The 23,024-nt window shown below is 54.6% G+C and overlaps 3 protein-coding genes across 6 annotated transcripts in view; 1 reads left to right on the forward strand and 2 right to left on the reverse strand.

Moving 5' to 3' along the window:
* Positions 1 to 136, reverse strand: part of SPSB3 (splA/ryanodine receptor domain and SOCS box containing 3) — a 5,967-nt gene extending 5,831 nt beyond the window's left edge. For all 3 annotated transcript variants that reach the window (XM_024759728.1, XM_024759729.1, XM_024759725.1), the window contains exon 1: positions 68 to 136. The gene's annotated coding sequence lies outside the window, so the exon portion shown is untranslated. The remainder of the gene's footprint in view (positions 1 to 67) is intronic.
* Positions 137 to 523: 387 nt separating this feature from the next.
* NUBP2 (NUBP iron-sulfur cluster assembly factor 2, cytosolic) lies at positions 524 to 5,973 on the forward strand. 2 transcript variants are annotated; one of them, XM_024759445.1, is made up of 7 exons: positions 524 to 607; positions 3,084 to 3,202; positions 3,297 to 3,495; positions 4,250 to 4,404; positions 4,520 to 4,630; positions 4,736 to 4,805; positions 5,363 to 5,973. In XM_024759445.1, the coding sequence occupies exons 1-7, from the start codon at positions 592 to 594 to the stop codon at positions 5,506 to 5,508; spliced, it is 816 nt and encodes a 271-aa protein (XP_024615213.1). In that variant the 5' UTR covers positions 524 to 591; the 3' UTR covers positions 5,509 to 5,973. The 2 variants fall into 2 exon arrangements, with proteins under 2 accessions (XP_024615213.1, XP_024615215.1); XM_024759447.1 differs by having other exon boundaries at positions 3,351 to 3,495.
* Positions 5,974 to 6,108: 135 nt separating this feature from the next.
* On the reverse strand, positions 6,109 to 9,181 carry IGFALS (insulin like growth factor binding protein acid labile subunit; the record flags this gene model as incomplete). The annotated part of the gene is made up of 1 exon (XM_024759603.1): positions 6,109 to 9,181. A coding segment is annotated over one exon (2,130 nt), but the record flags the coding sequence as incomplete, so codon positions are not given.
* Positions 9,182 to 23,024: the final 13,843 nt, after the last annotated feature.

The following is a 23,024-nucleotide window of genomic DNA, read 5'->3' on the forward strand; positions in this document are numbered from 1 at the left end:
GGTCGAGCCGGGCGGGGCGGCCGGGCCTGGGAGACCCAGGGAGGCACGGACGCGGCCTGCCGCTCACCTGCAGCCGCTCTACGCCGCTGCGCTGAACCCGGCCTGCTGTGCCCTACTTTCCGCTCCGGAGCTAGACGTAAACAATCCCCGCCCTCGCGGCCCGCCCCCTGCGCCGCATTGGCCCCGCAGCGTGCGCGGCTCGGGGCTACGGGGGAGGGGCGGTCCTCGTGGCACACGCCTCTTGCTGAGAGGCTGCTGGAGCTGTCAATCCTGACCCGACGTCCCCATTGGCCACATCTCAAGCGGTCGGAGACAAGGCCCGCGCGCCCATTGGACGCGGGGCGAGGAAAAGAAGAGGCCTCACGCTGGGGCGTTGACACGGAAGTGGGTCCAGGTCCTGTACGTCGTCTGCGCCGGAACTTTCGTGAACCCCTCGTGCGATCTGATTGGCTGAGGATAGCGCGAATGGGCCTATCAAGAGGAGTCGTGGGGGGGTCGCGCTGCCCATTGGTCCGAAGGCACTTCACTCAGGCAGGGAGGCGGACTGTGCGAGGAGGAAGTGGCTGGAAGCCGTGCGGCCACCAGGGTGGGATGGAGGCGGCAGCAGGTGAGTGCGCTGGGCTGCGGGGCGTTCTCGGTCCGCGGGCACCGAGGGAAGAGGGAAGGGGCCGGCCCGCAGCTGCTGGTCAGGGCTCCGGGTTTTAGCACACCGTCGTATTTACAGTGTAAAGGTCTCAGAGGTGCTCGCGTGCGTCATTACGGCGCTTAGAAAGAAGTCTTGTTTGAATAAGGAACTCTTAAGAAGGAGAAACCGGAACGTCACATACTCGCAGTTGTTTGTAGAAGTATTATTTTGCCTTTTAAGCTTTTATATATATATATGTGTGTATATGTGTGTGTGTATATATATATATATATATATATATAACTTAAAGGGAAGTTGCGTGGGATGGAATACGTACATTGGGCACAATCGGATTCTCACAGCTTAACCACGTTATCTTACAAAAGACCTCAGGTCTGGTACCATGAGCACAAAGCTCTTACAACGCTGCATTCATCCATCGGATTATAAACGTAATACTGGAGAGAAAAATCTGAAAAAGTTTGTTACGATAAGGGCAGACTTGCTACAAGGTGAGAGGAATAGCTTCTAGATTGATGGATGAAGGTTTCTCTTTTAACTAAGGAGGAAGTGCACATGGAAAGTAGGAAAGTACAAAAGCCTAACGGGCTTTGCAGTAAACCTCCCTGTGCCCAGAGGCAACTCCTGGTGTCACCCTTATTTTTCTGGAAGGATTTTTTACATATAAAAACTTCCATATTTGTCCAGCGTATCAAATAGTCATGGTTTGGTTGGACTTAAGGTTTGACTGGGCTTTTTATCCATACAGGGGGCCCTTTACTTCCCTCCATGGGGAGATACTGCTTTCCTTTGCCCCTTCCAGGGCAGCCTCTCACATCTAATAGGCACTCGGATTATCGTTGATAATCTGTTTATAAACTTTTTCAGTATAAGTGGAAGTTTCTTCTGGTTGGCTCCTAAGGATTGTTGTGTGAGAAGTGACTTGGGAGCAGCAGTGACTTGGGAGCAGCAGTGTCCTGTGTGATGCTCAAGCAGATAAAGTTCCCCAGTCCCACCAGTGAGGAGAGCAAGTCTTCACTATTAGGGGCCTGGCAGTGCAGCACCCGCACAAAGGGCGAGTAGGAATCAGGACCCACATCTGGCTTGTTCTTTCCCTAGTTTCTACCAGAGCACCCCTCCCCACACCAAAGAAAGGTGAAATTGATTCCCAAGTAGTTTTTGATATTAAAGCAATTTAAGTAATAGCCTTTTAAGTTGATGCAGAGGTGGCCTGAGGCATGGTGTCCAAGGTATTTGTAGGCAATGATCTGGGTGGTTGGGGGGGGTGCCCTTTCCTTGTCACCTTACGAGGTCTCTCGGCCCCCAGTACCAGACGGAGACCCAGGACAGGCGCTAGAACGCGCTTGTGACAAGGACCTGTTGGAAAGCCAGGCCAGGAGCGCTCTGAGTTCTTTCTAGGGAGGCTTTGGTGGCGGGGGCCTTTGAACCTACCCATGAGAGATGGGTCAGGAGGGGGGTCAGTGTTTATTCACCTTTCGTTGAGCCCCTCCTGGGGACCTGGGTATGCAGTGAGGGTGGTGGAGTGAGTGAGCAGCTTGCTGCAGGCCAGGCAGGAGTCTCGATGGTGAGGTCCTAAGGGCGCTGGAGCAAGAAGGTGGGCATTTTGCCGGGGGTTTGAGGGTTGTTTGTATGCAGATGGCAGCCGCTGTGGGGAGGCAGGGATTGGAATGGTGAGTATTTACAGGGTGGCATTTCAGGCTCATTGAAAGGAAGAGCAGCCGGGGCAGAGCGACCAACAGGGCTTCCCAGAGTGGTTGGACCCGGGCCTGCCTGGGGCATAGCACTGATGCCTTGGCCACCCTTGTGTACCCAGGGTTTCTGAAGGCACGATCTTCAGCCATCCAGGTGACCTGACATCCGCACCCACACAATTGTGGTTGCTTCCCCAGAGCTGTGGCCTCCCTCCTGAGAACTGGAGGCCAAGGCTACCTTGAGTGCCTCTTCTGACCCCAGGGGAGGGGGTTGGGCACCTACTGTCAGACCTCAGAGCCGTGAGTGCTGCCCTGGCACAGGTGTACCTCCTGACTGTAACGAGCACCCTATTTACGTTAGTCTCCGCCCATTTCCCTTGGAATCAGCTGGGAGTCTTTGGCTTGAATTGGCCTTGTGCGCATGAGCTCACAGGTGCACATGAGCTCACAGGTGTGCATGCTGGCAAGAGGAGCAGTTTGAGGCATTTCCTGCCCCACCAGCCCCACTCCAGACAGAGTGGGAGCAGCCATTTTTGAGGAACTGGTAGGTTGGGTCTGGGGCCTGCTGGAAGCCCTTTCACAGGGGCGTGTTTGCTCATGTCGGGGTGATGGAGCAGGTCTCAGGACTGCCCTGGTCTCAGGATCTGGGATGTAGGAATATCTGGTGATCCCGCAGTGAATGAACATGGAGGGCGGCTGGTATGAAGGAGAGCCCTGCCCTCCTCCCCTGTTGTCCTTCTGACTAGAGCCTGGAAACCTGGCCGGCGTCCGGCACATCATCCTCGTTCTTTCGGGAAAGGGGGGTGTTGGGAAAAGCACCATCTCCACGGAGCTGGCCCTGGCCCTGCGCCATGCGGGCAAGAAGGTGAGTGCCTCCCATCTCCTGAGCCACCACCCCTGCCCCTTGTGGGCCTTGGCCGGTTCCCTGCATGCTGCGTGGACGTCCCGCCTCCTTGCAGGTGGGTATCCTCGACGTGGACCTGTGTGGCCCCAGCATCCCCCGCATGCTCCAGGTGCAGGGCAAGGCTGTGCATCAGTGCGACAGTGGCTGGGTGCCTGTCTTCGTGGACCAGGAGCAGAGCATCTCCCTCATGTCTGTGGGCTTCCTGCTAGAGAAGCCGGATGAGGCAGTGGTGTGGAGAGGCCCCAAGAAGAACGGTAATGACCGGACAGGAGACAGCACTGTCAGCCTGCTGGCCTCCTCAGCTGCCCTCTTGGTGCAGAAGCCCCAGGGCTGCTGGCTCTCCTCCACACAGCCCTCCCCCCACAGCACCAGCCTCGGGTAAAGTTCAAAAGACTCTAGTGCTGGCCTTTTCATTTCCAAGACTCTCCCGCTGTGCACCTAAGCAGTCAGCCCGCAAGTATTCAGACAGCGGGCCTGGGGGGCAAGAGCATGAGACCCAGCTGTGAAGCCTTCAGCCACCTGATCCATCCCCTGGGGCTCAGACCACCCAGCGTGGGGTGCCTGGTGGGACTCTGGTGCCTTTGAACAAGCAGATGGCATTAAACTGTTTACCCTCTGGTGGGCAGAGCAAGGCTGCCGGGTGTGAGAGCAAGCTCAGGGTGGGGGCTGCTTCCAGGACACGCCGGCGTGGCATTCCACCACAGGCCACCTCTCTCAGGCACAGATAGCTACCCCAGGAGGATCCGTGCTAGCCATCCTCAGCTAAGGCCCGATCAGAAGTCCTAGGGGTGGGGTGGGGTGGGGAAGGGTCTCCCCACCTTGCTGTACTCATCCTGCCCCTGGTGAGGAATGGCACACGCAGCTTTCGGGGTGCCCGGTTGTACCGGAACCCACAGACACCACCCTGCCCCAGGGCTGGGAGGAGGCAGCGGGCTTCGTGTGACCCCTTTGTGAGACCCTGCCTCGCCTGCTCTCTCCCCAACCCCGGGCCACCCTGGGTCTCCACAGCACTGATAAAGCAGTTTGTGTCCGATGTGGCCTGGGGGCAGCTGGACTACCTGGTTGTGGACACGCCCCCAGGGACCTCTGATGAGCACATGGCCGTGGTGGACACCCTGCGCCCCTACAGCCCCCTGGGGGCCCTCGTGGTCACCACGCCCCAGGTACTACGGGAGCACCCTCACCCTGGGACAGGCGCTTTGCCCTACTCTTTCCACTCATCTTGGCTGAGTTTTCGGGATGCCCATCAGCTGGTCCCGTCTCTTTCCTGGTCTCCAGGCAGTGTCCGTGGGGGATGTGAGGCGGGAGCTGACCTTCTGTAAGAAGGTGGGGTTGCGGGTGATCGGGGTCGTGGAGAACATGAGCGGCTTCGTCTGCCCACACTGCGCGGTGAGTTGTAGGAAGTCGCAGGAAGTCGGGGGTGTGGGTGGTCGGCCTATCCCCTTTGAGGGTGGTGAGAGGCCTGGAGGTGGACCCCGCACCTCTGTGTTCTAGGAGTGCACCAACGTCTTCTCCAGGGGAGGCGGCGAAGAGCTGGCCAGACACGCTGGAGTCCCCTTCCTGGGTAAGCGAGCCAGGGCTGCCCCGGGGCCCCTGCTCTAGGAGGCCTTAACTCCCTACGCCTCCTGCACCCAGGGAAGAGGAGAGGAGGGTGGAAAGTCCTGTCCTCCCTGAGCTGTGAGTGTCAGCTCATCTCTAACAAATTGGTTCCTACCAACTGGAGAGAGGCAGCCCCCCAGGCTTTGAGCGGGTGTCTGCGGCTAAGACACCTGCTGAGACCACGGAGGTGCAGAGGGGCGGCCGAGGCTCTGCGAGCCTGTATCAGGGACGCCAGTGGCACGGGACCATGTCCCCAGCACTCACCCTGTGCTTTCTTACAGTGGCCGGAGCCTGAGAGGTGGTGGGGCCAGGCCTGCTGGGCGGGTTGCTGGGCGTTCCAGTGGAGACTGAGGCCAAGAGTACATTCCTGCCAGGCACCTCAGCAAGAGGTGTCTGCTCTCGGCTAAAGCGGCACTGCCAGTGGGCTCCTGGGCCGTGGGGAGTGTGGACGTGGCCTCCCGGCCCTGGGCTTTGCTCTCACCACCTGGCCCCTTCTCTGCCCCTTTCCTTTCTCTCTCCCAGGCTCTGTGCCCCTGGACCCCGAGCTCACGCGGAGCCTGGAGGAGGGCCGAGACTTCATCCGGGGGTTCCCCGAGAGCCCTGCGTTTCCCGCGCTCTCTTGCATAGCCCAGAAGATTCTGAATGAGGCGCCTGTTGGACTCTCCTGACCAAGGCAGTTTGAGTGTCTCCTCTGTGTGCTGTGGGGCTCATGCTCACAGCCCGGAACAGAGGCGGTGGCACAGTTCCTGAAACCCGTGGCCCTGGGTTGCCGTCACCATGTGCTCCTCTCCCCGTGGGCCTGCCCTGGACATTTCTGGTGCTTCAGCAGCATCTCAGCATCAGAGCCACTGACAGTCAGTGGTTCCGCCTGGTCAGCCTGTGGCAGGGCCCAGGGATAGCGTCAGGTCGCGATGCCGTGGCCTGACCTCCCTGGTGGTGCAGCTCAGTACTCACATGCCCCAGATAGACGGGCTGCTCCCGACAGCCAAGTCTCCACGTTGTTCACAAAGCTTGTGTGTCTGGGAGCACACTGGGCCTATAATCCTGGTGAAATAGGCAGCAGCACCCAGTAAGGTGTCAAACTTGTAATTCAGAGGAGCCCAAAATAAACCCGTCCCACCGCTGTGGTTACAGGTCTGACCTTTCTAGATCATTCTGCTCTGGTCCCGCCTCTCTGGCTTAGTCTCACCATGTCCTGTGGCAGACAGTGTCCACTCCCTAAGTCCCAGGAACGGGGCCAACAGCCCTGTCATCGACAGGCTCCTGGAGACTCTGGTGAAGATACGTTTGGGGAGAGTTTGTCAGGTAACTTGCGATGGGTGAGTGGCCATGCTTGGCCCAGTGAGAGCTAAGTGCCCACCCCGCCCTCCGTGCTGCGGGCCTGAAGGGTTGAGCTGAAGAGCAGAAAGGTGAGTGTGAAACAGAGTCCCAGGGGTTTTCCCTGCACAGCTTCAAGGAAGGCCAGGAGGGGGAGGTTCTGGAAAGCAGGATGGTGGCATGGTGTGCTGTTCTTCCCAATGGGAGAGGTGGGGTGCTCAGTAGAGAATGTGGAACAGTCCCTGGGGCACGGGTGGCAGGTGGCCTGGGGAAGCAGCCCTCAGATATCACTTGGGGGCAGATGGGGAGGCGAGGAGTGTACCAAGGATGGATGTTTCTTGTGGGGGTGGGGGGAGCAGGGGCAGAACTGTTGAGGGGTTTGGCCAGGAGCACAGGGACCTGGAGAGTGAGGGTCTGCACCCCCTCTGGCCCCAGGCTGGCCTCAGCAGGAGCAGCTGGGCCCCAGCTTCCCAGGACCAGGCCACCTCCAAGGACGTTGCCCAGCGAGGGGGCTGATGCCGAGGTTCCTGGAGGACCTGAGTAAGTGCCCGCTGCTCCTCAGGTGGGGATGGGGCCTGGGGACTAGTGGACGAGAATTGTCTGGGCACAGGACAGGAAGGGTTGTGGACGGGCATGTGGGACCAAGGCAGCCAGAGGTGGGGCAGGCGTGGCGTAGAGGGGCCCACAGCCCAGCCAGCACTCCTCCCTCCCTGAGCTCCCCGCACAGCCTCATACGTGGCCACATTTATTGGGTTGCTTTTAATTGATAGTTGGGGAGGCTGTGTCCCCGACCCTCCCGGTCAGGCCCTCAGGAACCAGGCTAGGGCCCACAGGTCCCAGGTCCATGTCCCCTGGGGTGGCGAGAGCCCGTCCAGACCGCAGGGCAGCCTCGGGTCAGCAGTGGGCAAAGTGGGCCTCTCCAACGTCGCGCAGGTCAAGGCCCGAGATGCTGGGGGGGCTGGCGCAGGTGATGTTGTTGTAGGCGTATACGGGCGGCTGGTGGTCGTCATCTCCCTCTGCCATGGCCTGGACGAAGCGGGGCACGACGCCCGGGTGCTGCAGGGTGAAGGCCCTCAGGGCCTTGAGGGGGCAGCTGCAGTCCCAGGGATTGCCCTCGAGCCACAGGCGCTCCAGGCCAGGGGGCTGCGGCACGAAGGTCCGCAGCGAGTTGTTCCGGAGGCTGAGGTAGCGCAGCCGCCCCAGTGGCGCGAGCACAGTCTCAGGCAGCGCCTCCAGGCGGTTGTGCGACACGTCCAGCCAGAAGATGCGCTGCAGGGGCCCCAGGGCATCCACCGATAGTGCAGACAGCCGGTTGCGGGAGAGGAGGAGGTACTCCAGGTGGCTGAGGCCCTGGAAGAGCTGGCCAGGCAGGTGCGTGAGCTGGTTGGAGGTGAGGTCCAGCTCCAGCAGCTCGGCCAGCCCCCCCAGGCTCTGCTCATCGATGGCCACAATGCCGTTGTCCTTGAGGAAGAGCCGGCGCAGCCCCGAGAGGCCGGTGAAGGTGTGTGGGCCGAGGCAGCCCAGGCAGCTGCCCTCCAGGTGCAGGCTGTGCAGCTTGCCCAGGCCCTGGAACGCCTGCTCTGGAAGGTTCCTCAGACAGTTGCCAGAGAGGTTCATGACGGCCAGGTTGTAGAGGCCCAGGAAGACACCTGCCTTGAGCTCCTGGAGCTGGTTGTTGTTGAGCGCCAGCACCTCCAGCTGGTCCAGGCCCTCGAAGGCCTCTTCCGGCAGCTGCCGGATACGGTTGTAGCCAAGCTGCAGCTCCTCCAGGAAGTGAAGGTCCTTGAAGGTCCGGGGCCGTAGGCCGGCGATGGCATTGTGTGAGAGGCGCAGAACGTGCAGGCCCAGCAGCCCCGGGAAAGTGTCCTCCAGGAGGCCACCCACGCGGTTGTGTGACAGGTCCAGCCAGCGCAGCGCCTTCATGCCCAGGAAGGCACCTGGGGCCACAGCAGTGATGAGGTTGTGGTCCAGGTAGAGCTTCTGGAGCTTGGGCAACTTGACGAAGACATTGGCTTTGACGCTCCGCAGGGCATTCCTGCTCAGGTCCAGCTCGCGGAGCTCACTGAGGCCGCAGAAGAGTGCGGGCTGCAAGTAGGCCAGCTTGTTGCCCGCCAGCACCAGCTCGCGTAGGCTGGCCAGGTCCTGGAACGCAGTGTCGGGCAGCACAGCCAGGCTGTTCCAGCCCAGGTTGAGGTCCCAGAGGTGGGCCAGGCCCCTGAAGAGGCCCTCGTCTACCCGGCTGAGCAGGTTGTTGTTGAGGCCGAGCGAGGCCAGGCCTGGCGTGTGCAGGAAGGTGCGGGCTGCCAGGCTGCGCAGCTGGTTCCGCTCCAGGTGCAGGTGGTACAGGTTCTGCAGGCCCAGCAGCGCCTGCGGCTCCAGGCTGGCCAGCCCGCTGCCCTGCAGGTTGAGGAAGCCCAGGCTGGAGAGGTTCCGGAAGGTGGCCGCGGGAATGAAGGAGAAGTTGTTTCCATCCAGCCACAGGGCCCTGGTGCCGTCCGGGATGCCGCTGGGCAGCCGCGTGAGGTTCCGAGAGCTGCAGAAGACGCTGAGCTCATCTGTGTAGTCGTCGTGGCCGCAGGAGCAGACGGCTGGGCACTGGGGGCCCTCAGGGTCTGCTGGTGCCACGGACTCCACTTCCTCCAGGCTGTGGGAGCCCAGCACTGCCCAGGAGACCAGCAGCACCACCAGGGCCGGGCCTCCTGTGGGGAGAGGGGCTTGGGGAGGCAGCACTGAGGCAGCCCAGGATGTGAGCCCAGGGCAAGCAAGACATGGAACCTTCCAGGCCTCAGCCACACACCTGGACCACAGCACGCAACTATTTAGAGAAGGTACTGCTGACCGGACCAGAGAAGGTATGGGCTGAGATCTGGGTCCCCCACTTAAATGGGAAGCGGAGACCAGGCAAGACGACTGGGATGTTCTCTGGTTCAAAACCAACTGCCCTTTCCACCCCACAGGACCAACGGGGTGGCAATGCCTGTTCCAGAGAAAACTGAAGGCTGGGGACCTGGCCACTAGGCCGTGTGTTCATCTGCGTCCCCAAGGTGGACACTCAAGCCAGGCTAGGCTGCCAGGCAGGCCTGGAGGAAAGTGTGAGAGAACGTTCTGGAGCAGGCTCGGGTGGGTATGCACTTGCTGCCCCGATTGTCTGGACAGTGAGCTGGATGCCTGCTGCCCCAGCTAGACCCCTGACTGGGGGATACTCACCTCCATAGTGTGTCCAGCATGCACCCAGGGACTTGGCCCAGTGCTGGTGTGGGGAGAGGAAGAGGGTGCAGGCCTCAAGGGCAGATGGGGACCCCAGGCCACTGACCCACCGGAGGTTGGGTTGTGGCACAGGACAAAGGATGCCAGGCTTCACAGCAACAATCCCCATAAGTTCCACTGGGCACTGGGCTGCCCACCACATCAGGCCTCTCTCTGGTCTCTGAGAGTTCCAGGTCCCAGGGTGGACACGCCAGCTGGATTGGGCTAGGCTCCGAGAGGGGACAGGGTGGCAATGGACTGGCCTCCGCACAGCTGGGAAGGCAGCATGCCCTGGCCTAGTGGAGGGTTTAAGGCAGGGCCCCTGGGGTAGCAATGTGGGTGCGCTTCCTCCCCTGCGCTGCCAGCCTGGGCCCTCGGGTAGGAGAGGAGGGGGCAGGAGGCAACAGCGATTCTCCAGGGCCAGACACCCCACCACTGTGAGTGGCCACATTTCCCCCATGGGCTCCCAGAGCCCCAGCCCACCTAGAGCTGAGCCCGAGCTGAGCCCTCCCTGGGGGCAGCCCCTACCCCAGTGAGCTTGGGGGCACACGGTCGCGCCCCCCCCCCCAGAAGTGAGTGGCTGGGGCACGTGGGGGCCTCACCTCTCCTCAGGGCCATCCCTCGTGCAGAGCAGTCCGCAGGCGGGCAGGGAGCGGGGCGCGTCTGTTGGGGCCGGCTGCTCCTGCCCTCTGGATTTCCCCACTGCCTCTGGGACAGCCAGCACCCTTGTCACTGGCCAGCCCAGCCTGCTGGCCCCAGCTCCATTAACCCCCTCCTGCCGGGCTGCCAGCATCAGCACTGGGGCCCAGGGTGCGGATGGCACAGGGGACAGGCTGGGGGCTGCATCTGCCCTGATGCATCTTCAGGGTGCAAGGTGGCCCGGGGTGCAGCTCTAAGGGACAACAGGGGCCCATACCCCCATCTTCCCAACCCCCCCATCTTCCCATCCCCCTGCAGGGCTGGGTGGGGCAGAGCTGGGGCTGCAGGCAATGCTGGGCGGGGGTCTCCCTTGGAGCAGCCTGTGAGGAGCTGGTGCTCAGCCGGCTGCCCTGCCTGTGGGTAGGGGCCCCTCAGGGGGCTCCTAGGGTCTTCCCTCCCAGCAGATGGCCATGTGGGAGTTAAGCAGGAACCACACGTCTCCAAATGGGCCTGCCCATCTACCCCCGGCATGCTGACCACTCCCCCCTCCTCCCCATTTCCTAACTGCCTGGGTGGGGTCCTTGTTCAAGCTCTCAGGGGCCTGGCCCAGCCTTGGCTTCTCCCGTGACCTCAGGGTCAGCTGCTGTCTGGCCACTGCCCCTCCCCCTAGCCTCTTCTAGGAATGCTTGGCAGGGCCCTGGCCACTTTGTGTTTGTTTTCCCCAACAATGTCCTCCCAGGAAGAGAGTGGGGGATGGCTGGCCTCGGGGGTGAGGTCTTGTGGCTGTGAGACCAGCCCCCACCAGCAGTGGGCCCCATCCTGCCCTTCAGGGCTCCTTTGGGGCCATGGCCACCCTGCACTGCACAGGCCCTGGGACAGGTACCCAGTGCCCGGCCTGAGGTCAGCCACAGGTCAGACATGGTAAGAAGGGGTGTGGCTGCTTGATTCAGGGCACCATCCTCCCCTCCACCTGGGGAGCCCTGGGCTCTGCTCTTCCAGATCTGACCACATCTACCCCAGGCTGCCAGGTACCATGCTGCCCTCCAGCCACCCCTCCCTCCTTTACTGAGGACCCTTCCTCTGGCTGCCAGCCGTGCCTGCCCACCAGTCCCTCTGCTCTGCCTGGGGCGGGGGGCCTGTGCTCGGAAGGGGCCAGAAGGCACTGAAAAAGGCAAAACTGAGTCTGGGGAGGGCAAGGCTTGTCAAGCTTTAGGAGACTCTTGAACCTCTTGGTGAGGCAGAGGAGGAAGTCACGTCTGCCTCCTGAAAGGTGCATGGGTGAGGAGAGAAGAAGTGAGGTAGGCAGGAGCTGTCCAGGCCCAGGAGAGGCTGGAGGCCAGGCCCGCCCCCAGCCTCGTGGCACCCCCTCCCCAGCTCATCCTGCAGCAGTGCTGAGGGGCAGCTTTGTCTTCCTCCCTTTATTGAGCTTTGATTTTTTTCCAGGTCGTTTCTCAGCTTCTCTTCTGAGAAATTATAGATCTGCAGGGAGAAAGTCCACACCCAGAAATTTACACGGTAAACATACATTTACACAGTAGAAAGTGCGGACTCAGCAGGAGTCCGGGGCCATGGGGCCTCTTCACTGGGAAGCTCCCAGCATGCGGGCCAGACGCACGTGGACTGGAAGGAGGGTTAGCATTCCTGTCTCCTCACACTTGGAGGGTTGGGGCTGGAAACTTCCTGTAAATCCCCAGTCGAGCTTGTGTGGCAGAGAACCCTTATCGGGACTGTGGCAGGCAGGTTAGATATTTGTAAACCTTTCTCGAGTCCTGCGGTAACACTGGTGTTCAGCCTGCTGAGTTCAGAAAAGACCTCTATTCTGGCCGCCCGGGGCCAGCTCTGTCCCTGCTCCCCCAAAGCGGCCAGTCCTGATGCAGGCTGACTACTGCCCTGGCCTCTCTTTACAGTTCACCCCCTGAGGGTCCCCCCGAGGAGTCTGGTTTCTGATCTTCGTGGAAATGGTGTTGTACAGAAGCCCCAGGCCCGGCCACTCGTGTGCCAAGTCATAGCATCCCTTCCCTCCTTCCTGTCGTGGTGCTGCGACGCTGTGGGGCCCTTGTGCGTTCCTGTGGTCCTGAGGGGACCCACTGGGACCAGCCTGTGTCATCCTTGCAGGTAAGGCCAACCCCTTCCTGGGTAGTTAGGGGTCACACCTTCCTGGAGCCAATAGGGGTGCCCTCAATACCAGCCCCACCCTGTCTTCTCAGCCCTGAAGGTGGGGGGACAGTGGCTTTCATTGTCCTGTGTTTCTTCAATCACTAATGATGGCAGCTGTTCATAGGGAGGTTCATTGGCCAGTGGATTGTCCTTTTCTGTAAAGTACATGTTTAAGTCTTGCTGTCAGTGTGACTTATGTTTTTTTTAAAACTGTATGCTGGATGCAAGCCCCTTGTTAGGTATGTGTGGCCAGTGTTGTCTTCTGCACTGTGGTTTGCCTCCATTCTCTTCATTGTGATTCTGGTGAGAGTTCTTAATTTTAACGTGGTCTCATAAGGTGTTCCTTAAATGGAAAAACTGCAAAAAAAGTTTTTTTATCTAGGCTGATGTATGTATCATGATTTCAGGTCCCGTTCAGCACATGGACTTGAGTGTATTCTCTTAAAATACTGTGTGAACGCGTCACTGCCCTACCTTTCTCTGTGACGTTTTTGGGCCACCCTTTCACTTCCTAAGAGTCAGGTGATGCTCAAGTTTCATTCTTTTTGGTGGGTTATGATCGCCTCCCCACATTTAGTGCAGTGGCTTTCCTTCCCTCCTCACTCCTGGACGCCACCCTTGACGTGGTCAGGGGCTGCATAGCCTGGCCCTTTCTGGGCTCCCCCTGGACCATGGAGGCAGAGCAGATCCTCCTCTGTCTGCAAGAGCTTCCAGGCTCTTCGTGGTCCATGTGTTTCCTTGTCTACGGTGGGAGCAGCCTGTCCAGGATTGACTTGTGTTGCAGTTTGAGTCTTCCAATCCGTGGACATGGCATAATTAGGTCGTCTTCAGTTTCTTTCAGTGGTGTTTTTGTAGATTTCCATGTTACGATCTTGCATATATTTTTTAGATTTTTTTTTTCATGTAGATGGTTGTTACTTTTCTTTATTTTTAAAGAAGATGTTGGGGGTAGGAGTTTATTAATTTATTTTTGCTGTGTTGGGTCTTCGTTTCTGTGTGAGGGCTTTCTCTAGTTGTGGCAAGCGGGGGCCACTCTTCATCGCGGTGTGCGGGCCACAGAACAGGCTCCGGACACACAGGCTCAGCGGCCATGGCTCCTAGGCCCAGCAGCTCCGCGGCATGTGGGATCTTCCCGGACCGGGGCACGAACTCGTGTCCCCTGCATCGGCAGGCGGACTCTCAACCACGGCGCCACCAGGGAAGCCCGGTTGTTACTTTTGATACTATTGTAAGTGTTACCGTTTTTCCTCTTTCATTTCGTCTAAGCTGAAATATTTTTCTAGAAGTATGTTGGGATAATGTAATAAAGTATTAATTGTGGTGCCTTTACCCAACGATTGTTTCTAAAACAGCTTGATTGATGTACAATTCTCACACCATAAAGTTCACCCACTGTCGATATAAAATTCAGTGATTCTTAGTAAATGTGTACAGCTGTGCAGCCACACGCACAGTCCAGCTTTAGAACATCCCCATACAATTGGTGGCCTTCTGTATCTCACCTTTTGCACTGAGCATGTTCTCAGGGTTCATCTACATAGTGTATATCAGTACTTCATTCCTTGTTATGGCTGGACAATATTCTGTTTTATGGATTTGCGACATTTGTTTATTCATTCATCAGATGGTAGGCATCTGGTTTGTTCCTATTTTAGGGTTATTATGAATAATGTTGCCATGAATATTTGTGTATGAGTTCTTGTGTGGACGTAGCTTTCACTCCTCTTGGGTAGATTCTTAGGAGTGGAATTACTGGTTCACATAGTATTTATGTCTAGTTTTTAAAAAACTGTTTTCCAAAATGATTGTATCATTTTACAAAGTACGAGAAGTCCAATTCCACATCCTCACTACTATTTGGTATGGTCAGTTTTGTTTTGTTTTTTAGCTCTTCTGTTTCTCTGACAGTTGATATTGGGCACCTATTCATGTGTTTGTTGGCATTCTTATATCTTCTTTGGTGAAGTGTCTGTTCAAGACTTTCGTTCATTTTTTAACTGAGTTGACTCCTTACTGAGTTGCAACACTATATATTATGGATATGAGACTTTATATATTATGGGTTATCAAGGATAACATTTGCAGATATTTTTCTGTTTGTGGTTTGTCGCCTTTTTTTCATGTTGTCTTTTGAAGTACAAAAGTTTATTTTAATGAAGTCCAAAATGTATCAGTTTTTTTCTCTCATGGCTCATGATTTTGGTGTGGTGTCTAAGAACTCTTTGCCTAACCCAAGATCACAAAGATCTTCTAATCAAGGATTATAGGATCTTTCCATTTACTTACATCTTCTTTCTCTTAGTTTGCAGTGTATAAATCTTGCACTAATTTTGATCATTTCTAAGTATTTTGTTAGTTTTGATGCTATTATGGAATTGTTTTAATTTCATTTTCAGACTGTCATTAGTATGTGCAAATACAACAGATTTCTCTTGTTAATCTTGTGTCCAAGACCTTACTGAACTTACTAGTTCCAGGTATGTGTGTGTATCTGGATTCCTTAGGATAAGCCACATATAGGATCACACCATCTGTGAATAAGGACATTTTTACTTATTTTTACTCCTTTCCAATATGTATACTGCCGTGTGTGTGTGTGTGTGTGTATGCCTTATTGCACATCAGTACAATGTTGAGAAGTGGCAAGAGCAGATATCCTTGCCTTATTCCTGATTTTAGTGGGAAGCATTCAGTCATCCACTGTGAATTATGATGCTGGCTTATGTTTTTCATTGATGCTGTCACAGGCAGAATAATGCTCCCAAACCAAAGATGTCCGTGTCTTATCCCTGGAATCATGAATGTGTCAGGTTACATGGCAAAGGGGAATTGAGGTTGCTAATCAGCTGACCTTAAGATAGTGAGATTAATGTGGATTTTCCAGGTGGCCCCATTGTAATTACAAGTGTCCTCTAAAGTGGCAGAGGGCGTCAGAAGAGGTCGGTGTGAGGCAATGAGAGAAGGACTCAACCCACAGCTGCTGACCTTTGAAGATGGAGGAAGGAGGTCAGGAGCCAAGAATGCAGGCGCCTCTAGCAGCAGGAAAGGGCAAGGAAACAGATTCTCCCTTAGAGCCTGAAGAAGGAACCAGCTCTGTGGACACTTTTAGTCCAGTGAGACTCATGTCAGACTTCTGACCTCCAGAACTGTTAGATGATACATTTGTGTGGTTTATTTCTTTTATTTATTTATCGATTGATTAGCTGCGTCGGGTCTTCATTGCTGTGTGCAGTCTTTCTCTAGTTGCGGCGAGCGGGGGCTACTCTTCATTGCAGTGCATGGGCTTCTCATCGTGGTGGCTTCTCCCATTGTGGAGCACAGGCTCTGGGTGCACAGGCTTCAGTTGTTGTGGCACGCGGGCTCAGTAGCTGTGGCTGGCGGGCTCCAGAGCGCAGGCTCAGTAGTTGTGGCGCATGGGCTCAGTTGCTCCACGGCATGTGGAATCCTCCCAGACCAGGCCTCGAACCTGTGTCCCCCTGCATTGGCAGGCGGATTCTTAACCACTGCGCAACCAGGGAAGTCCCCATTTATGTTGTTTTAAACAACTAAGTTTGTAATGATTTGATACAGCAGCATTTGGAAATTACAGATGTCCTTTAAACAGGTCAAAGAGGCTCCCTTCTATTCCTAGTTTGTTGACTTTTTATCAGGAACAGGTGTGGGATTTTGTCAAATGTTTTCCTTCATACACTGAGATGATCTTGTGGATTTTGTCCTTTATTCTTTGACTGTGGTTTATGTTAATTGATCTTTAGATGTTTAACCAACCTTGCATTCCTGTGATAAATCCCACCTGGTTGTGTATAATGTGGCTGTATTTGGGTTGCTAACGTTTTAAAGATTTTACATCTGTATTCATGAGGGACATTGATCTCTCGTTTTGTTTGGTATTAGGATAACATTAGCCTCATAGAATGAGTTGGGAAGTGTCCCCTCCTTGTATTTTCTGGAAGAGTTTGTGAGTGATTAGTGTTACTGGTAGAATGCACAAGTGAAGCCATGTGGACCTGAGCTTTCCTTTGCATGAAGACTTCAGACTTTTGTTAAATCAATTTAAGGAATTTGTCCATTTCATCTAAAATCTAATTTGTTGGTATAGTTTCCCTAGTATTCCCTTGTAAGTCCTGTTCATTTCTGTAGGATTGGTAGTGATGTACCCTTTTTCATTCATGATTTTGGTAATTTGTGTGTTATTTTGTTGGTCAGTGGTTTTTGTTTTCTGTTTCATTGATCTCCTTGCTAATCATTACTATTTCTTTTCTTCTGCTTCCTTTGGGTTTTGTTTGCTCTTCTTTAGTGTTTTAAGGTAGAAGCCTAGGTTTTGTGAGGCCTTTCTTCTTTTCTCATACAGGTGTTTAAAAGCTATATACATTTCCCTCTAGCACTGCTTTAGCTGCATCCCACAAATTTTGTGTTTTGATTTCCCCTCTTTTTGACCCACACACTATTTAGATGTGTTAACTTCCAAACATTTGGGGGTTTTCCAGGCTTCATTTTGTTGTAGATATCTAATTCCACTGGAGTTTGAAATTGCAAAGTATACTCTGTCTTTTAAAATTCATTGTGATTTGTAGTCTAAGATATTGTCTATCCTGGAGAATGTTCCATGAGCACCTGAAAATGCTGGTGGAATGTTCTATAAATAGGTTCAGTTGCGTGACAGTGTCCTGTTATCAACTAGACTATTAAAGAATCTATTTTAAGAGTTTTTTTTAAATTATTTATTTTTGGCTGCACTGTGTCTTCGTTGCTGCGCACAGGCTTTCTCTAGTTGCAGAGAGTGGGGGCTACTCTTCGTTGCAGTGCACAGGCTTCTCATCGCAGTAGCTTCTCTTGTTGTACAGCATAGGCTCTAGGCACATGGGCTTCAGTAGTTGTGGCACGTGGGCTCAGTAGTTGTGGCTCATGGGCTGTAGAGTGCAGGTTCAGTAGTTGTGGTGCATGGGCTTAGTTGCTCCCCAGCATGTGGGATCTTCCCAGAACAGGGTTCGAACCCACGTCCCCTTCATTGGCAGGCAGATTCTTAACCACTGTGCCACCAGGGAATCCCTCCATTATTGTTGAATTACTTATTTTATCTTTGAATTTCTAAAATTCTTTGGTCCCTGACCATTCAGACTAGACATGAGGTATTCATTCCTTCAAAAGAGGGTTGTTAGAACAGAAATCGGAGGAAAGAAAAGAGATTATTGGAACCTTAAAAAGTCAAGATTCTGGCCTAAGAAAATATTCTGACAAAGAATAAGAAAACTCTTTCTTTGAGCTACGGAGCAGGAGAAAGGCTGGAGAAGAAAGGAAGAGAAGGAACCTGATGTTCTGCCACCTCAGTGGAATCCCAGATGGGCCTGAGGGCCCCAGAGCAGAGGTGACCCTGACCTTTGCTGAGGACTGACTGGGACACGGTGGAACAGGTGTGTGTACCCTGGGGACATACATGGCTGCAGGACCAGCCTTCCTCTCTGGATCCACAGCACCTGGGCCAGGCTCTCTCCCAGATCCACTGAGATCCAATTCTTCTCCAGGCCTCTCTGCTGCCCCAACTCAGAACCAGTGTCCATAGAAGTGGATGGTCCAGGAAAAGCCTCTCCTTTTACGGTTTTACTGACAGACTAATAGTTAAAAGTTTCAGATTATTAGAGAGAGGTGGGGGATGCACAACATTGTGAATGTACTAAATGCCACTGAATTGTTGTCCGTGGTGGTCCAGTGGTTAAGACTCTGTGCTTCCAACGCAGGGGGCACGGGTTTGATCCCTGGTCAGGGAACTAAGATCCTGTATGTTGTGCAGTGCAGCCAAGAAAGTAAAAAAAATAAAAATCCACTGAATTATAAACTTCATTGTATGTTGTGTGAATCTCACCTCAATTTAAATAAGTTTTAAAAGTTCTATTTAGTAAAATACAGTCACTCCTAAAATCTAAGCAGTGTTAGAGCTGGAGAGAAATATATCACATTGGGATAGCACATGACACACAGGTCAGGTGGGTGGCTGTCAGAAAAGCAGCAAGGACCTAGTGTGCTGGCTGTGGGAAGTAAGACCACCACCTGGGGGCACCTCCCAGAGAGTCAGGCTAAATGCACAGAGGTGTAGCTTGGTGAGAGACGGAGCCTCCACCCAGACAGGTAACTGAGCAGTCAGGAAATACTTAAAAATCCTCAGAGGGAAGCGGGCAGGCACTGGGTCAGGGATCAGGAACTAGTGAAGAAAATGCTTGGGCTCTGTTTATACTAGTGCCCGGGAAGAAACTGAAGAGTTGTGGCAGTTTACATGGCCAGATTGTAGGGCTTCACAGCAGACGCTCTGGGGGAGTTTTTACCTTTACATTCTCAAGAAAAATGATGAGAGATCCCTGAGGAGCTAAGAAAGCAGGACCCCAAAGCCATAGGACAGACAGCAAAGGGCTCAGATAGGAATGGGGAGGGAAGACAAATGCCCACGTCAGAGACAAGAGGACATTACAGACCAGATTTGAAAATGTAGGAAAGAAAACAACTTACCAAAAGCAGCTGAAGAAGGATAGAAGTAACAGCCCTTATAACCATTAAAAAACAGGATCACTAGTTTTTAAAATACCCGCAAAAGAAAGCACAAGGCTCAGACTAGCATTACCTTCTACAAACTCCCCAAGAAGTGAGCAAACGTTCCATGTCACCTTATTTCCAAAACCAGACAGGAACTGTACAAGGAGAGCAAGCCAGCTGCAGAAGTCCCGATGAAATGGGATCTCGCCCAAGAATAAAATGACTAGGCACTGAAAACTGTTGGGATAATTCAGCCGACCAAAGGAGAGTATGTGGTAAGACCCAGCTCCCACTCGGATAACCAGCAAGCTAGGAAGACTTGCTCAGCTTGACAACAGCTACTCAGCCCGCCTGCCAGCCTTCCAGGGACTAGGGTGCTTCCTCCTGGCAATACACCCCCTCTAGCTCTCCCCCTACCCCTGACATCTCCATCTCACTCTCATGTGATGGTGCCATCTCCTGGCTTTGGACTCACCCACATGCTGGAGACATTTTAAACTTGACCTGCCCAAAGCCAACCGCTCAAGCCTGTGAGCCCCTCACAGTCTCCCCCTCCTGGGAAATGGATGTGGAGTCTCCCTAACTCATCACTCACAGCTCAGATCCAAGCTGGGACCAAATACTGCTGCCTCCACCTCAGCTCCCACTGGGAACCCTGCCACCACTCCCTCCTCCACCGGCCCTCTCTGGGCTGCTGCCCCAGACTTGTCTCCAGGGGCCTTGCCACGACACACTGAGAAGTCCTGGTAAAGCTCAGCTCTGACGCCGCCTCTGCACAGCTCAGAGTGGATGCCGAGGTCCTTGCACGTCCTGTACATTGACCCTCGCCTGGCTCAGCTATGCCGGCCTCTTGCTCTTCTGCAGACCTGCTCCAGGGCCTGTGTACTTGCTTTTCTCACCCAGATATCTGCGTGTCTCACTCTCTCCATCCTCTCATTGTCACTCACATGTCACCTTAGCAAGGCCCCAGCCACTCTACTTAAGAAGGCTGACATCCTCGGCTCCCTCTGTACCTTTTTCTGCCTTATTTTCTCCACAGTACTTCTGTGTGACCTGCTTGGTATTCCACTCATCTTGTCTCCTCTACCAGGACAGAAGCTCCACAAGGGCAGGAATTTCTGTCTGTTCACTCTGAATCCCCAGAGCATCTCAGTACCTGCCACATCGTCAGCATTCAGGTATTTGTTAAACCAATCAATGAAGTCAGGAATAAAGGCCTGCTTGCCTGTGGGAGACATGAAAAACAAAAGCCCTGTTGATGGTACCACAAAGGCCCACAAAAGAAACAGTTACCATCAGGCTGGGCAAGCATAGCAGGGTCCCCAGGAACAAGGCTGACTGCACTCCTATACACTCCTGACCCCTGGAGTGATTTAAAACAAAACACCATTTATAACAGCATCAAAAGACATACTACTGAGGGGCCAGAGTCCCCACAGAACCAGCCTCTAGGGAGGAAGTTATAAACCCTGATGGAAAAGTTTGTCTGGTCTTGTCCCTGGTTTGGGGAGGGAGACTCTAACTCCTGGGAGTGTCCTGAGGGGTGGGGACTTTGTCATTTACAGTATAGTGAGCACCTGAGTTTATGCTAATGTAGTGACTCAGAGCTGTCACCAGGGAGCCCCACCTGTGATCAGAGGGTGGAACGGCTGGGGGGCGCTGGAGTTCACACTGTGGATGACACAGTGACACCCCCACCCAACTGGAATACTGAGGCTCAGTGAGCTTCCTGAAGTGCCAGCACGGTGGGAGCCTGCATTCCATGCAGTGAGGGCATGGCTTGGCCACCCAGACCCTCCCCACCTCGCCTTGTGGGTCTCTTCACTTGGCTGGTCCCAGTTTGTATCCTTTATAATAAAACTGTAAAATCGGGCTTCCCTGGTGGCGCAGTGGTTGAGAGTCCGCCTGCCAATGCAAGTGACACGGGTTCGTGCCCCGGTCTGGGAAGGTCCCACATGCCGCGGAGCAGCTGGGCCCGTGAGCCATGGCCGCTGAGCCTGCGCGTCCGGAGCCTGTGCTCTGCAACAGTGTGCTCCGCAACAGGAGAGGCCACAACAGTGAGAGGCCCGCGTACTGCAAGGAAAAAAAAAAAAAAAACCTGTAAAATCGTAAGTGTTGAGCTTCCCTGAATTCTGAATCAACCTAGTGAGTTACTGAATCTGAGAGGTCATGAGAACCTCTGAACTTGTAGCCAGCTGGTTAGAAGTGCAGGTGGCCGGGGACCCCCAAGCTTCTGGCTGGAGTCTGAGGTGAGGGCGGTCTTGACGGGGGACCGTGCCCTTGCCCTGTGCTTGTGCTAATGCTGTGGTTGAGAGCAGAGTTGCCCTGCACACACAGCATCAGAGACCCAAGTGGATGGATGGATAAGCAGCGTGTCATAATTGGAAACTCCCCACGTCACAAAAAAGTCACTTCTTCCCAATCTAGCAAGTCAACATTATTCCAGTCCAAATCCCAGACATAAATACCCTAATCTTTATACATAAGAGCAAAGGGCCAAGACTCTCCTGATGAGGTTGGGCAGCATTCCTGGAATTGAAGGTCCTAAAGCTGTTGTAACAGGGAATGTGGGGCCAGCGTCAGGACAGACAGACATACCAGTGGGATGGAGAGCCACAAAACAGGTCTGGACCCCTGGATGCTGGCTCACCAGAGCTAACAGTGCAGAGGGGGTGGGATATCAGGTGTCCGTCTCCCAGACACCAGCATAAACAGCTCGGTCACAAGAATCACAAACCTAAGTGTGAAAAGCAAAACAAAAAACTACTGGATGAAATTATAGGAAGGCATCAGAGGTGCGAAAGAGTTATTACACAGGACACAAAAGCATTTATCATGAAGGAAAAAATATACATTTGACTACGTTAAGAATTTCTTCAACAAGACACCAGAGTGTGAAGCCACAACAAACTAGGAGGAAACTGCAAACAGAACCAAAGAAATCATAAAATATGCAACATGAAACAAAGAACTCCTAACTGATCAGTAAGAAACAAAAACCTGGTAGAAAACCCAGGAAGAAACCTTAAGAGGCAGCCCCCAGGTGAGGAAATCCAAGTGGCCAATAAGCGTGTGGAAAGCAGTCAACCTCCCCCCTACCCCCGAACCAGGTAAACACCCGTGAAACCTCCACAAAGTGCCATCCACACCCCCAGATGAGCGAAAACAAAGGTATCTGACGGTGGGTGCAGCAGGCGTCTGCAAGCACAGTGGGAGATGCTCTCCAAGAATGAAATCCCACTTGCCCAGCGCAGCAGCCGGAGCCTGGATGAGAGCGCTTCAGAGCCCATGTCGCAGACACACGACACAGGGCACCGGACATAGCCCTGAGAACTCGCCCCATTGCCCGGCAGCAGCGTCATCACCAAGGGTAAAACATGCAAAGCGGGGCTTCCCTGGTGGCGCAGTGGTTGAGAGTCCACCTGCCGATGCAGGGGACACGGGTTCTTGCCCCGGTCCGGGAAGATCCCACATGCTGCGGAGCGGCTGGGCCCGTGAGCCATGGCCGCTGAGCCTGCGCGTCTGGAGCCTGTGCTCTGCAACGGGAGAGACCACAACAGTGAGAGGCCCACGTACCGCCAAAAAAAAAACCATGCAAAGCGAAATGCCCACTCTTGAAAGCTCTGGGCTCTTGGAGGACAAGGAGTGACAGCCTGTGGCCTCGGAAGCAGGGTGGTGGGGTGCGTTTTTCTTTACGTTTCTTTAGATGAGGGACGCAGGACTGGGGTGGACACCAGTGGGAAAGGGGGCTTTTGGCAGCTGGTTCCAAGGAGAAGCACTCACCCCTAGTGCAGGCGCTATGCTGCTGGTGGAAACTAGCGAGGAGCTCAGTGTCCCTGGGGAGGGGCTGCCAACAACACGAACCACCTGGGGGGATGGGCACAGCACCCACAGGTCCACAGTGACCCTTGGGCATCGCAGACCGAGGCCTCAGCATGTCCTGAGACGCCTGCACCTGCATGTCCAGTCGCTGGTACAAAGCCATGAAACAAAGCAGGAGGACCCGTGCAAACCCCACTCCATGACATCCTGGGGGTGGGGGCTGCTGCTCACAGGGAGCTTTGGTGCCACCTAGAACATCATCGTCTTTGGAGAAGCCCACACAGGCAGCTGCGGAGTGACACGGGCCCATGCTTGGCTGGGACAGGGACCTGAGGAATCCAGGGGGACGGCGACAACCACGCTGCATCATGACCCATCTGGATGAGGCGTACAGGGTGGTGACATCAACAGCAGCAGCAGCGGGCCTCAGCTGGACAGGAAGTGTTCAGTGAGCATCACCACATCAGGTGAGACCCAAAGA

The sequence above is a fragment of the Neophocaena asiaeorientalis genome, unplaced genomic scaffold (assembly GCF_003031525.2).
Source record: "Neophocaena asiaeorientalis asiaeorientalis breed wild unplaced genomic scaffold, Neophocaena_asiaeorientalis_V1.1 scaffold254, whole genome shotgun sequence".
Classification (NCBI taxonomy): domain Eukaryota; kingdom Metazoa; phylum Chordata; class Mammalia; order Artiodactyla; family Phocoenidae; genus Neophocaena; species Neophocaena asiaeorientalis.